We start from the raw sequence: 14,495 nt of genomic DNA on the forward strand, positions 1-14,495 counted from the left end.
TATTTACGGATGGTTCCTCGAATGTTAAAGGCGCGAGCCTAGGTATTGTTTTAATTCTGCATTCAGGGGAAGTCATAAGACAAGCAATACAATGGTATCCCATCACTAACAATGAAGCAGAGTACGAAGCTGTGATTGTAGGTCTGGAACTAGCACAAGAGCTCGGCATATAATAGATTGTAATCAAAAGTGACTCGCAACGAGTAGTTAAACAAATACAGGGGACTTACATAGCAAGAGAGGCAAGAATGCAACAATACCTGGAAAAGGTAGGAGAACTAGTCAGACAATTTCAATCGTGGAAAACTATTCAAATACAAAGGGAGGAGGATGAAGAAGCAGATGCGTTGGCCAATCTCGCGTCTGTTACGGAGATAACAAATGCAGAAAAGCTATTGTAATACATTTGTTTCATTTGGCGCTCGACCAAGACAAGAACGAACCAAATTTTAATAATTTAACTTGGGATTGAAAGAACGAGTTTGTTAACTTTTTGCAGTACAGAATCTTACCCGAAGACAAAAAGAAGTCACAGATACTTCGCCAAAAGCCGTCTGGTATTGCTTAATTCGTGGAAACGTATACAGAAAGATATTCGGTGAACCTTTAGCACGGTGTCTTGGTCCCTCACAAACAAAATATGTAATGAGGGAAGTACATGAAGGGCACTGCGGCAATCATGTCGGGGGAAGATCATTGGTAAAGAATTTAATAAGAGCGGGATACTATTGGCCAAAAATGGAGGAGGAAGCAGAAAACTTTGTAGCCAAGTGCGATAAATGTCAACGATATGCCAATAACGTGCATCGCCCAACAGAATTTTACATTCAGTTATCTCGCCATGGCCTTTCATGAAGTGGGGCGTGTATATTGTAGGTCCATTGCCTCAAGCTAAAAGAAAGGTACAGTTTCTATTAGTTTTAGCGAGCTACTTTTCAAAATGGGTAGAAGCAGGAGCTTTCAAACAAGTGCGAGAAAACGAAGTCAGGGACTTTATTTGGCGAAACATTATCTATCGTTTTGGAGTTCCAAAGGAAATCGTGTGTGACTATGACCCACAATTCATAGGCACGAATATTATAGAGTTCTTTCAGAGTTGGCAGATTAAACGGATTACATCTGCGCCATACCATCCTATAGCCAATGGGCAAGCTGAGTCAACGAATAAAGTTATTATTAATAACTTGAAGAAGAGACTAGAAGAATCAAAAGGCAAGTGGCCGGAAGTGTTACCAGGGGTATTATGGGCTTATCACAACAGTGAAAACAAGTAGGCGAGACTCCATTTTCACTCGTCTATGGCATTGAAGCCTTAATTCCAGTAGAAATAGGTGAACCAAGTACGAGATAAACACATGCTACTGAGGAATCAAATGAAGAAGAAATGCAAACGAATCTGGATTTAGTAGAGGAAAGGAGAGAAACAGCGGTAATAAGGATGAAGGCTCAAAAATAGATGATTGAGCGATATTACAACAGGAAAGCAAATCTGAGGTACTTCAAGATTGGGGACTTCGTCCTCAAAAAGGTGTTTCGATCAACGAAAGCGGCTAATGCGGGAAAGTTAAATCCAAATTGGGAAGGCCTTTATAGGGTTTAAGGTATCGTTGGAAAGGGGGCATATGAGTTGGAGACCATGTATGGCAGCATACTACCATCAAACTGGAACTGTTCATTTGAAGAAGTACTACTTCTAGACAAAGGAAGTACACATGGTCAGTTATCACTCAGATATAATTTTATTTTATTCTTTTAAATTTTAGTAACAATTTTAGATGATAGGCAAAAAGCTAGCTCGTACCAAATGATAATATTAGACCCGAAAGACATGCGAAATATTGAAATATTCCCGGTCTAGGTTGCAATTTTTCTGATGGAAAGAAAAGGTTAAGCAATCATCATCTAAACGTATATCTCTGAGTCCCGTGTGTATTTTTCTTTTCAGGGAATGGACCAAAAAGAAGGAGCAATCCAGTATTTAAGATTTCATACTTCAAAGCTCTAACACTGGGGGAGGGGGGGGACTATACATATAGACAAAGAATCAAAAGAGCCAAAAATCAAGCCTGAATAAAAACTTTGAAGCCACATTGAGAAGGTGTGAACTCGCAAGAAGAATACAATATACATTCCAAGTTCCTACGAGTCTTTAAGTTAAGGCCAAAATTTAGTCATGGGATAATAAACTCGATTTTATATCTGAAAATTTACTACAAAGAAAGTAGTTGTGAAAGTGTTGTACGAATAATAGAGAAAATCATGTATGAAATTTATTTGAAAGTTCAAAGCATGAAACTTCCTCAAATTATTTCCTTTTTATCTATTTCGTCTTTCATATATTCACACCAATATGAAGATGAGACATCACCTTCATCAGTGTCGTTTACATAAAAAGGCCATCTTTTATAAAAACCCGTGCTTATCAAAGTCACTGATTATTAGAGCATTTTTAAATGCAATGGAAAAAGCTCAAATATCAAAGAGCAAAGTAAACGGTAAAATTAACCGAAACACATATATTAAACTTTGGGAAAAAATAGAGGTGTTCATTTGTCATTAAACCCCAAAACAAGATAAGGATAACCAAAAACAAAATAACCTTCCCAAAACAACAAACTTCCAAAAAGTTGAACAAACATAAAAGTAAGAAAAAACTAAGGAGCATCATCCACGGGAGCATCATCAACGGGAGAAGAAGGATCAACTTGAGAAGAAGAGGCATGAACATCAACCTCAACAGGAATGAGTCCATTTCCATCACTTGCGGGATCTTCAAGTGAAGAAAATCTTGGACGTTGCTAGTTTTATCAATTGCTTCTTTAGCCTTAGCAATCTCAGCATCAAGATCAAAACCCTCCTGGTTGGCTTCCATTAGAGTCTCAAGACGAGTGTTTAAAAAAGCCCAGTTATCATCCAATGATAGTTTATCCTCGAGAGTGTCATAGTCATTTTCCCACTGGTCAATCTCAGCTCTTCTTTTTCTACTTCAGAGGCATCATAAGCTGTCTTCAAAGGAGCGAGAGAACTTTCCAAGAACTGAATTTTATTGGTAGAGGCATGGAGATCTTCTTGAGCTTGAGTAAGTGTTTGAACCAATTCTCCCGCAAAAACCTCTTTTTGATTAAGGAGTTCCTTCAAACTCCTTATCTCTTCAGTTGCTTTGGAAAGCTGTTCAACAAAAGAAGATTCAAGTATATCTTTGTCCTTTTCAACTTGGCTAGAAGAAACTTTTTCAACTACTAATTCAACAACAATCATCTTCATTTGTTGTTTCAAAGCAATCTTTTCTTCTGCCAAAACTTCTTTCTCCAGTTGTAAACCTTCGAATTCTAGTTGTCAGCCTCAGTGCGAAAGTCTACAACTTGATGCTCCGCTTGAGAAATTCTTTTCATAAGCTCTGTGCCAATCAAGTTGATCTGCGAAAAAGTAGGAAGATTTATGAATAAGAAAGAGAAAAGAAAGGAAGTATAATTAAGACTGTATCTTCAAAGAAGAATGAACGATATCATTCATCCAAGTCAATGAGCTATGACTTTCTAACTTCTTCTCTACGGGGCCAATCAAGGGCTTCAACCACACATCAGCTTGACTCGATTTTCTTAATAAACTCCCACCTTTAGGAACCTCAACAACAACTTTTTTCATTGTCATCCCGTTGCTAGAGGGTCCAGTCTCTACGTGGGAAGCAACCATAGGAATAGCAGACGAAGTGGACACATTCACGGGAATAACAGCAGGAGAAGCAACAGGTAAAGACATGGGGGGAGGGGGTAATGGAAATCTAAGCGGGAAGGGAGGCAACTCCTCGGAAACAAGTCCGGAAGCTTCATCACCCTCGAAGCCATGAGCAAATAATCTATCAACAAAACCTGGGGAAGGATCAACAACATCATCATCAGAAACCACTAAAGAAGCACTCTCTGGCTCATCCAAGAGTCTAAAAGGGATTGAACTTGTTGGAGGATCATGAGAAGGAGTAGCTTCATCATCAGAAATTACACGTCTCCTGACTCTTGGTCTTCGCACTAAAGAACCTTCCTCTATCTCTTCTTCACCCTCAGAGCCATAGGCTCCATGAGTTTTCCTTTTAGAAGAAGAAGCACTTAAAATTCTTTCCTGAGCAAGACTCGTGGAAAGCCTAGTTGAGGGAACAGACGTGGGACTAATGCCATGAATGGGAAACCCTAATAAAAAGGGAAAGATGAGAAATTATTGAGTAAACAAGGAAGAGAAAGGAAGGGACAGTAAAGATAAAAATTATCGTGCGTCTTCACTTTCCAGCCGAATTTTTGAGAAAGGTATTTCCAGGATCTCTTCTCCATAGGTGCAACTGTCAACATCCTTTCTACCCAAGCACGTAAGTTTGGAATTTCATCAAAAACCTCCATGGATGCTGGAAAGTTGGGTATCTGATTATAATGAAATATTTTGAGACATTTCAAAAAATGAAAGAGAAAGCTTACGTGCAAAGTTCCATTTTTTCGGGAAAGGCATGTTTCTTCGCCCACTAATCCATTAGTAGGAGCAGCGATAAAGCGAGCATACCAGCCATAGTCTTGATCGTCTTCAGGACTAACCAAAACTCTCTTACTTCTAGCCACGAGAGTAAAAACACCCTCACAAAATAGCTTGGGGTGTATAAGTGAAGCAAGTGCCGAAAAGTAAAAGGCACGGAAACCACTTCTGCTAAATAATGAAGGCATGGAACAACCCTTCATACTATGGGGCCAATCTGGGCAAGATACACGTTGAAATAATGGCAAAATTCAAGGATCACTGATCAATAAGAGGTTTGAACCCTAAAGTAAAGGGGTAAGTATAAACAAAAGAAAAACCTGCATGGTAGGAAGTAATTCTCTGGTTGGCACCGGGAATTAAAACTGGAAAATCTGTTTTCCAGTAACACTTTTTTCGAACAAGGGAAAGAAGACCAGTAGTAATCAAACTCGGGTAAAGGTCAGCAGGATTAAGGGAGGCCATGGAAGAAACTTGGTTTCTTATGGTTTCACGATTAGTTATAAAAGAAAATTCTTGAGGAACAATCTCTGCAACTATGGGTTCACGTATAGAATCAGTTGAGTCTTTATTTTTAGAAGAAGATCTAGGGGTTAAAGGAGCCCCAGGCTTAGAGGAAGAAGGTTTAGTAGCACTACTCTGGGAAGAGAAACCACAGTTGGATATTGAACCAAGACTACGAAGCTTATCACCCCTCCTACTTCTAGTGAGAGTATTAGAAGAAACAAATTCGTCAACAATCACAACCTTACGGGAATCTAGAGAAGAAATGATTGTTCAAAGAAATACAGAAGAAAGATGCAGAAAAATATAAAGCAAGAAGAAAGTGATGGATATGGAAAAGGAAGGACTCCAAGAAATCAACAAAGAATGGATTATTTATAAAGATGCATCACCATTGTTAAAGTTGGTCATTATGAAGCGTCATAATGGAACCGTCACTTTGTGACTGACGCGGCCGCAGAAAAACCCCTGAGAAACTGCAGAACCAATCGATAGAGGCCACGTAGCATGGGCATTAAATAGATGTGATGTACGTTGCATCGGTTCTGAAGGAGACATGATTATATTCGAAAAGCGGTGGCAGATAATTCCCGCCATAAAAGCTTTCCACTTCCCGAATATTCATTAGAGAATAATCAGAAAGTCGGGGGACTATCTGTATTGGTGGAAAAAGTGCATTACACGTGGAATGTTAGTATGCTGACGAAGCACGACGCATGGAGCAGTGATACAGCGATAAGTGGCGTTCTCAATTAATAGAATTAATTGAGAGAGGAAGGCATGGGAAAAATACCCATGAGACAGTACAGAGAAGAGAACCGGGCCTGACAATTGCCAAAGAAAAGGCAAAGAATGAATAAGGACCAAAAGAAGGAAGATACACGAACCAGAAGTAAATAAGGAAGGGGAATCGGAATAGTTATAAGACATTTATAGCAATGAATACGTCAGTTACAACTATCTGAAGTACTGGGCAACCAATAAAATTAATGCCCATAATAAACCCAAATTATGTGAGGAAACCGTTATGATTGTAAACTCCTATATAAAGACACATAATTTTATTTGTAAGGACAGATTCCAAGTACTATTGAAATATATTCTTTACTTCTCTGCTTTATCGACGTTCTCAGCCTTGATTTTATAAATTGTCCATCAATTTATTCTTTATTTCTTTTAGTATATTTTCGCTACCATTCTTATTATTTTTTCCTAAATAACATTGTGAAAGTGAAGTGAAACTTGATTATCAGTAGCCTGTTTTCTTCTAAATTCAGACTTTGACCGATAAATCTATTTTTTGGTTAAACACTATGTTTAACTGGAGAAGACAGAATCATAGATGTATTTATAGGTATATGAGTTTATGGAGCCCTTGACCGATATGGAAAGATGCCCCAAAGACAAGAAAGCGGAGGATCGAGCATTGACAAGAGTAAACGCCTGACAAGTATATATAGCGTTTTGTGGAACCACACTATACTTTAACGGCCGTTTGGCCAGTTAAGTATAGCGTTTTTTGAAAAAACGCTATATATATAGCGTTTTTTAGTAAAACGTTATGCATATGAAGTGTGCCCACAAATAATTTTTCTGTGCTTAACTGACATAACAATAATTCAACTGGGTATAGCGTTTTTCTAAAAGACGCTATACCTCAAATAATTGAACCCCCAGACTGATTTTTGCCTTATTTAAAGAGGTGAAGGATTTTGTAAAAATCCATTCACAAACATTTTCAAGTCTTCTGAAAATTTTTCTTTGATAAGTTGTTATTCATTTTGTCATAATGTCTGAAGAGCGAAGAATTAAGGTTTCATTATATTGGAGGGTGATGTTGTGGTGGCGAATAACTCAGCAAGCTATAGTTTGTCTCCATAGTCTCATATTAAGTTGTCACTTACAATGGAGTACGATAAATTGGTATCGTGGATATGTAAAAAAAATGAGTATGAGTAAACGTTCGGTGAATCTTAAAATAACCGGAAGATATCCATATTTTGTGACTCCGCAAGGGGTTGCTTGTTATGCTGAGTTTAACATCGAAGATGATGAAACTCTGAGAGATTTTTTGGGGACTCCGGATGAATACCGGGAATTTATAGAACAAAACAATCATAAAATAATATAGAGCACATAAAAAACAACTAATATGCATTTCTTATACAAGTTTTAACAAAAATTAAGTCGGAATACCTCGATTTAAAGTTATTAGAAAGTCGAAGATTTTGTGATTTGGAGCCGAAACAAGCAACAATGTCCGATAATGCCTTAGCTAGCACGTGGGACCAAAAATCTTTACTTTTTATGGGACGGGTGGGCTCCACTCAAACTTTTTTGGATTAAAAATGGGGGGAGGGGGAGGCGCTGGTTTTTTAAATTTTGGGGGGAGGGGGGTTCGATTTCTGGGATTCTATTTTGGGGAAGATGGAGACCATTTATATATATATATATATATATATAGCGTCTTAACAAAAGACGCTATATTTTTCCGCTTAAATTAATTCAAATATAGCATCTTTTTGAAAGACGCTATACTAAACTAGTCAAACGGCCATTAAGGTATAGCGTCTTTCAAAAAAATGCTATATATATTTTGGTCACTAAGTTTTTTTTCCACATATTTTTGTTCCAAAAGAACCTCATTTTGGTTCCGGACTTGGCTTGAAGGTCCACCACTGTCTCTCACATGCACTCTCCTCATCAAAAATGACAACCTACGTAAATTTTACAAAAGAAAAACATGTGTCTGACTCATTTTATTCTCAAGAAGAGCTACTGCTGATGTCACAAAAAAGAGAATTATTCGAAGCGACCAGACCAATTTGAGAACACCCTGCTACAGTTGTAGATGGGCACAAAAGACGACTTCCTCTACAGCATTAAGCAGAACACATAGCAGAGGGAAGACAGAAGGCAACAAGAATACAACATGGAGGCCAAATCAGTGGTTAACTGTCCCACATGGGAACACAACACGTATGGAAGAATTCATAGGCAACTAGAAGCTAGAAAGAGAAGATAGTGAACACACCCTCAACACTAGTAGAGTCTTTGGAAAATATCTTCTCTTTTCTTTATTGGTGGGGCGACACGAACGCAGGCCCTTCGCGATAGTCTTTGGAAAATATCCCCTTTTTTCTTTTTTGGTGGTGCCACATGAACTCAGGCCCCCAATTATCGACGTAGGCACGACCACTTGGACTGACCTTAGGCGGCCACCCTTTCAAAGTGCAATGAAAGTCACCAACCTAGGCCATGGGCCTTGCCGATCGCCCATTGACCTCGTATGCTCTGTTCCAATCAGCCATTTCTTTAGGAGGCACGCCAATAACTTCCACTTCCAAATTTGAGATAAAATCAGCACATCCATTTCTCTGCCAGAGTATGGTAAATGGCAGTGTTCTTTATCTGCAGAAGGAATCTATAGTCTTTCCAGTGCTCAAGAAACATATTGCAAATCTGCTGCGGGGAAGAGGTGAATATCTTCCAAAGAGTATACTCCTATATACAGCTTTCAAGACGAGCTCAATTCTACCAGAAAGAACAAAATCATTGCTGATACTTTGGTTCTTTCTTTCCTAACGCAAATAGAATAATTCTTGATAAAAACAAATTGACATGAAGAAAATTGAGATATGGCTCTTAAACATAGTTTTAATGCTTGTGCCTAATCTGACCTTTTTTCAAGTGTTTGGAAAGTGGTTTTTGTCTAAAAAGTTTATGTTGGAGATTCACAAAGTAGAAGTACCACCTTAGCATAATAAGCGAAAGCTTTTCCAATTTATCAAGTTAGTTGACCTCTTGAGTATTTGGCCAACTGTTGGCGCATCACAAACAGGAGTGACAATTTCCACAAAAAATGTGCGTAGCACGCAATTTATGTTCCCCTCAGGTGCCAAGATTGGGTGCTGGTGTTGCAATAGGAGGGCCATGAGAATATCTCCACTCTCCACAGGCTGTGCAGTGATCCAACTTCAGACTGTTATCCAGCGTACAGAGCTTGCATGACCACATACTATTTCTGTCATCCACATCTTTGGGCTTTTGGTTTTGACAAAGCTTACATACAGGAGCCAATGGCTGCACATATTGTTGGTGAAAAAATGGGAGGACGTCAACTCCAGGAAGTAACAGAAAATTGTAGAAACTAATTGAAACACCTAACATATATAGTAAAAACGGAAGTGCACAACCTTTGAGAAAACAAAGTTTTTAAATATTCTGCCACTAAACAGGAGAAATAAGACATTAGCAATTTCACAAACTTACAACGAATTAAACAGTAATTGAAATAAACAAGAAGTCAACAACCATCAAGCTTTTTCCACTTTTATGCACTTCAAAATTAAATACTTATTCAGAATGAAATACTTATTTGTTTGACACTTCAAAAAAATTACATCAGCACTGATATAATCGTAATGCCTCAACCACATATTCAGAATTAAAAGTCACCAAGATTAGAAGTCTCCTTAAATGCCAGTGCAACTCATGCTTTCATTGATTGTTACTGTAACTTGATCTTAACTGTAAACCTATGACTATTGTGCTAGGAGCTTGTGCAGGAAAGCTACAGTATAAGCATATTTTGTCTAGACAACTTCCAAAAGCGCAAATTCATCTAGAACAAAAAAGTTAATGCTTATCGAAAGAAAACTAAGCGAAAGAGCTCAAATTAAACTAGAAAGAGAGAATCATACTGGGTTCAACAAAGTGCACATTAAACACTCCCACATCATTGGTTCCTCGGGACCGTGTAAGTCATCATGGCCATGCATGGATGTAGAACTTGAAGCATTTCCACTTAAATCAACAAAGGACCCTGGATAACCCCTTGATGGCACGGTATGAAAAGTCCCTTCTGCCTGACCAACTTTGCGAGCAATTTCTTTGTCGTGGTTAGGCAGGGGCTTAGTGCCATGCAAGGACCTTGAGGATGATATAGAATTCGATTCTCGACTTCTTTTACGAGATGTTACCTTAGAAGACAGTGCATCAAACCCATTAGGAGTCTCGGGTCTATCAGAAGTATGCTGTGGTGGCAAAGGCTCAGGCAATGAATTAGAATTTTCATCAATGTCAGATAAGTCACATGATTCAGAGCCACACCAAATATTATCCTGTAATCTCCTTTCTGCAGCCATTGCTGCAGCTTGAATTGGAGTAAGTGCAGACTTGATAGAATGGTCACCACCCAGACGTCTAGGCCCAGATGGTAGCAACAACTTAAGACGTGCTCTATTTTCAGCAGCAGCAGCTGCAGTTTGGCGGAGAGATGATATAGATGGCTGTGGGAAAAGGCCCCCTAATCGTCTTCCAGGGAGATCAAACCCTTCTCCTGTGCCACTTATCCCTTTAGTCATTAAATCTTCACATTCCTACTCATAAAGAAAACCATAAATATTCATGGACACAAAGGAAAATAAGCCAAAATTACACAAAAAGAAAGCAGCATAAGTACTATGTTTTAGATAAGTCAAAATAAACATGCATTTTTTCCATTAAAGATGTACTTGTATTAAAAGGCAGAAGCTTCCATCATCAAAGCCTCAATTGCCAGGGGCCAGTAGCAAAGTCTGAGAGCTGATGCTTCTTCTACTTTATGTCATAATTGAACTAGATAATGCTTATTGCAATATTCTTTGATGATAATTGCTAGATAATGAATACCATTAGTATAATATATAATAGTACCTCAGTTGGTATTGTATCCATAGGATTAAAAAAATTGTATGTCAGTATTATATGCATTTCCGAAACTATACCCACAGATGTAACCATTCTACACAGGGAAAGAGAAAAGGCATGACGATGAACAAAACCAGGCAGCAACCTTTTTCTGTTATAGTCAGGTTACAGTTATTGTGCCGTTTGATAGTATGGATGATAAAATGCCTCAGGAGGCAGCTTCATGATATTTATTACTACCAAGATTCAAAAAGATTCTATCCTATGTGAAAGTTAACAAAGAAGGGACTGCATACTTTGGAACGAATTTAAATTTGGTTTTGCAAAAAAAAGGGTATAGATGTATCATAGTTTTTTACTTTTTCGCCTTCTATTCATAGAGCTGGAATATTCAAATACATATCTGAAGAGGAAAATCAAATAAATTTTGTTAGATGTTCAATAACTTCAAAAAGTAGATTACAACCTCAAGTAACCAAAGTAAGATCATGTTTTCCGGTGTCTCATCAGGCTAAATCCAGTCCTTAAAAACCTAAACCAGAGTTAAGTGATATAATTTTCAGGAATTTAAACTAACAGTACTTACATATATTATGAATACAATGAACTCAAATAAAATAAAATAAAACAACAAGAAAAAACATATGCGAAGTTTGTAAGAAGCATAAGTTATTAATTTTGAACCAGAACTCACTCATAATCTAAGCACTAAATTGGACAAAACAAGGGCTAAATGGCTAATTTAACTTGTAATAGTTGGCCATTCTCATCATAAAACAAAAGATAGGAACTCTATTGGCCATGAGCTCGACAAGCATTTGAGCAGGGGCCGAGCTAATAGAGCCATAGGGTTTAATTGAATCCTCTTCTGCAAATATACTACATAAAATGAGTGAATAATATATTTGTTAAATATATATTTTTGAATCCTTGGGAAAATTCTTCTGTAGTAGCAAAGGGGGCTAAATAATTACTTTAGGTTACAGGTTCAAATCCCAACTGTGACAATTAGCATTTGTTTTTTGAATCCCCTTGCATAAATTCCTGGCTCCACTACTGCATTTAGGAATCAAACTGGTGCTCCACATTTAACATTGGTTACATAGGAGGATTCAACAAAAGCTTTAGCAAAAATTTAGAATGCTGTGCTTAGGGAAAAAAACAACTCCAAACCCAACCATGCTTATTTTGCATTTAATTTACCTTTCTAATTTCATCCCAGAGCCTGTAGAAACTGGCATTGTGCGGACCATGAGTGTTATGGCAAAGTTCATGAAGCATAGTATCCAGAACTTCATTGTATGGGTAAAATTGCTCATCATTGTTGGGCCTTCGAAGCCTCAGCTTTACATGTATACCCGCTCCTACATTTAACCCCAATAGCGCTGGTCTTTTCGGGCTGCAACATTCACAACCAATATTTGGTAAAAGAATATTATTACTAGAAATATACTACTAATAGTAAAGTGATTATTATTATTATTATTATTACCAGAATTCAGATAAAAGTTTGACTCTCCAATTATGCTTACGCATAATGGGCTGAACCTGTTTAGCAATTCTCTCAAGAATCTTGGTGGCCTCTTCATGTTTGGGTTTTCGCTTCAGAGCTTTGATTTCCCATACCTTGTTTAGATCCCCCAAATTCATGTTTTTTTCCCTAAAGCAAACCCTAGAATCTGATGCTAAAAGCGATATCTTTTATGATCAGGCCCGAATAAAAACAATTAAAGAAGTAGTCTCTGTGGGATTGAAATCTTAATTTTATGGAATATGGATACACATCGTGGAACGAGGAAACGATGAGACGCAGAGGATTCGAAAATTGAATGTTTGCTCCGCTATGATATTGGCGGGATTTTAAAGAGATTTGAGGTGTTAGTTTGGGACGGAAAGGGCACGAGCCCGTTTGGACATCTGTTTTGGGGTCCCTTAGGAGTCCGTTTGGCTTAGGTGATTTAGGCCTTATTGGTTTGCACTTAATAGAGGTCTGAGTCCTGATTCTATTTGGATACGTAGGCTGCGTGAGTCAGGCTCGGTCATTTCGTTTCGGGAGAAATTCAAAAATAGCCAGATTTCAACTGATCGTTAAAAAATAGTCCAGTTTCAAAAGTAATCGAAATTTAGCCACTTTTCATGTAAAGATAAATCTGAGCGAAAACACTGTTCAAAACCCGAAAAATACGCCAGTATATTATACTGGAGTTCCTGGAACTCCAACATATTATACTGGAGTTCCAGGATAAGTATGCTGGAACTCCAGCATAATATGATGGAGTTCCAGCATAAGTTCACTAGAACTCCAACATAATATACTGGAGTTCCAACAAGTATAATTGTCCAGTATAATATACTGGAGTTTGGAGCACCGGTGCTCCAGTCTCCAGTATATTATACTGGAGTCAGCAAAGTATATCGGTCCAGCATAATATGCTGGAGTTCATACACAGGTGCATCGAACTCCAGTATATTATGCTGGACTGGTCTCTGTTGCAGCAAAATAGTGACTATTTTTCATTGACTTCGTAAACACTGGTTATTTTTGGACCAGTCCGAAAAATGGCTATACCATGCTATTTTTACTTTCGTTTCATTCATCATTTCATTATTTCATATCCTCCAACTACGTTTAGACCTGATTTTGTTTGGATACATATGCAACCTGGAAGGGTTCGGTCATCATCTTAGGAAAAGCCTTTGTAATGCATTACCTAAATTAGGAAGTAATCGCATCAGCAGGAAACTACGTCGTCATGGGGCATATACAGGAAAGCACCATCAACAAGGCGAAGCCATCCAGAAATGATACTCGCATCGGAGGAAACGTCTAAACATGTCATAATCCGCAACGACGACGTTTGCCATAAACATAAATAAACTTTCAAAACAACTTTTAAGAAAATTCTACTTTTTCCATCTACCGAACTTCACGGCATAACCCACTAGCTTCTGATCAAGGCCGGGTCCACAATCAACACAAATCAACGCCTATCTCCTACAAAGAATTTTTCTTTGAACGCAGGATCCACATGAACTGAAGGACGCCAGATCACACCGGAGTCAATGCCAGACCCGCTACAACCTCATGAGCCCAGATTTCACCTTTATTGTTCACTTCATTTTCTCATATAGCTAAGAACTAACTTTTAATTTATCCTAGAGCCAAGCCTCTGATACAACTGGAGCGCTTTGTATATATCAAACCGTCTGTTCTGCCAATTGGAGTGCTTTGTACATATCAAACCGTCTGCCCTGTCAATCAGAGCATTTAGTACATATCAAGTCGTCTACCCCGCAGATTAAAGCAATTTGTACATATTGCACTGTCACATCGCCAAATTAGAGATCCCAAGTAGATCCTTGCAAACCTTGTCGCCAACTTTGCCAATCGAAGGATGGATCATTCATTTTCGCCACACGTTCTGCCGATCAACGGGCGCAAATTAGTTTTGTAGCCAAGATTACCTCTTGGGCATGCATTTATTTTTTTCTTTTACACAGAATGTTTTAATGTTTTATTTTTGTAGCTTACAAGCATTATAACATTTTGGTTCAAGTTCTGCGGAGGTTCAAATTCAAATTTACATAATCCTTTCGTGGAGATTTAAATTCAAATTCAAATACTCCCATTGCGTGGAGATTCAAATTCAAAGTCGAATATTCCCATCGCGAGGAAATTAAAAGTCGAATACTCCCATCACATGGAGATTCAAATGCTTCGACAACTTCAGAACGGTACACAGCCTGACTAACGTTCAAGTCAGATTCAAACACCCATCCACGAC

At 38.1% G+C, this 14,495-nt stretch overlaps 1 protein-coding gene across 1 annotated transcript; it reads right to left on the bottom strand.

Moving 5' to 3' along the window:
* Nucleotides 1-8,621: 8,621 nt before the first annotated feature.
* Nucleotides 8,622-12,541, bottom strand: LOC104227236 (DNA-dependent metalloprotease WSS1-like). Its single transcript, XM_009779440.2, has 4 exons — nucleotides 12,203-12,541; nucleotides 11,914-12,109; nucleotides 9,723-10,400; nucleotides 8,622-9,102 (listed from the first exon to the last, which is right to left on the bottom strand). The coding sequence occupies exons 1-4, from the start codon at nucleotides 12,358-12,360 to the stop codon at nucleotides 8,911-8,913; spliced, it is 1,224 nt and encodes a 407-aa protein (XP_009777742.1). The 5' UTR covers nucleotides 12,361-12,541; the 3' UTR covers nucleotides 8,622-8,910.
* Between the last annotated feature and the right edge of the window lie 1,954 nt (nucleotides 12,542-14,495).

The sequence above is a fragment of the Nicotiana sylvestris genome, chromosome 6, assembly GCF_000393655.2.
Source record: "Nicotiana sylvestris chromosome 6, ASM39365v2, whole genome shotgun sequence".
Lineage (NCBI taxonomy): Eukaryota > Viridiplantae > Streptophyta > Magnoliopsida > Solanales > Solanaceae > Nicotiana > Nicotiana sylvestris.

Bases quoted from the DNA above. Each gene is read 5' to 3' on its own strand.
- LOC104227236 (XM_009779440.2), bottom strand. From the start codon at position 12,360: ATGAATTTGGGGGATCTAAACAAGGTATGGGAAATCAAAGCTCTGAAG. The intron at 12,110-12,202 runs GTAATAATAATA...TGAATGTTGCAG, and splicing joins AAACTTTTATCTGAATTCTG to CCCGAAAAGACCAGCGCTAT. The intron at 10,401-11,913 runs GTAAATTAAATG...CTTTATGAGTAG, and splicing joins TCTGGGATGAAATTAGAAAG to GAATGTGAAGATTTAATGAC.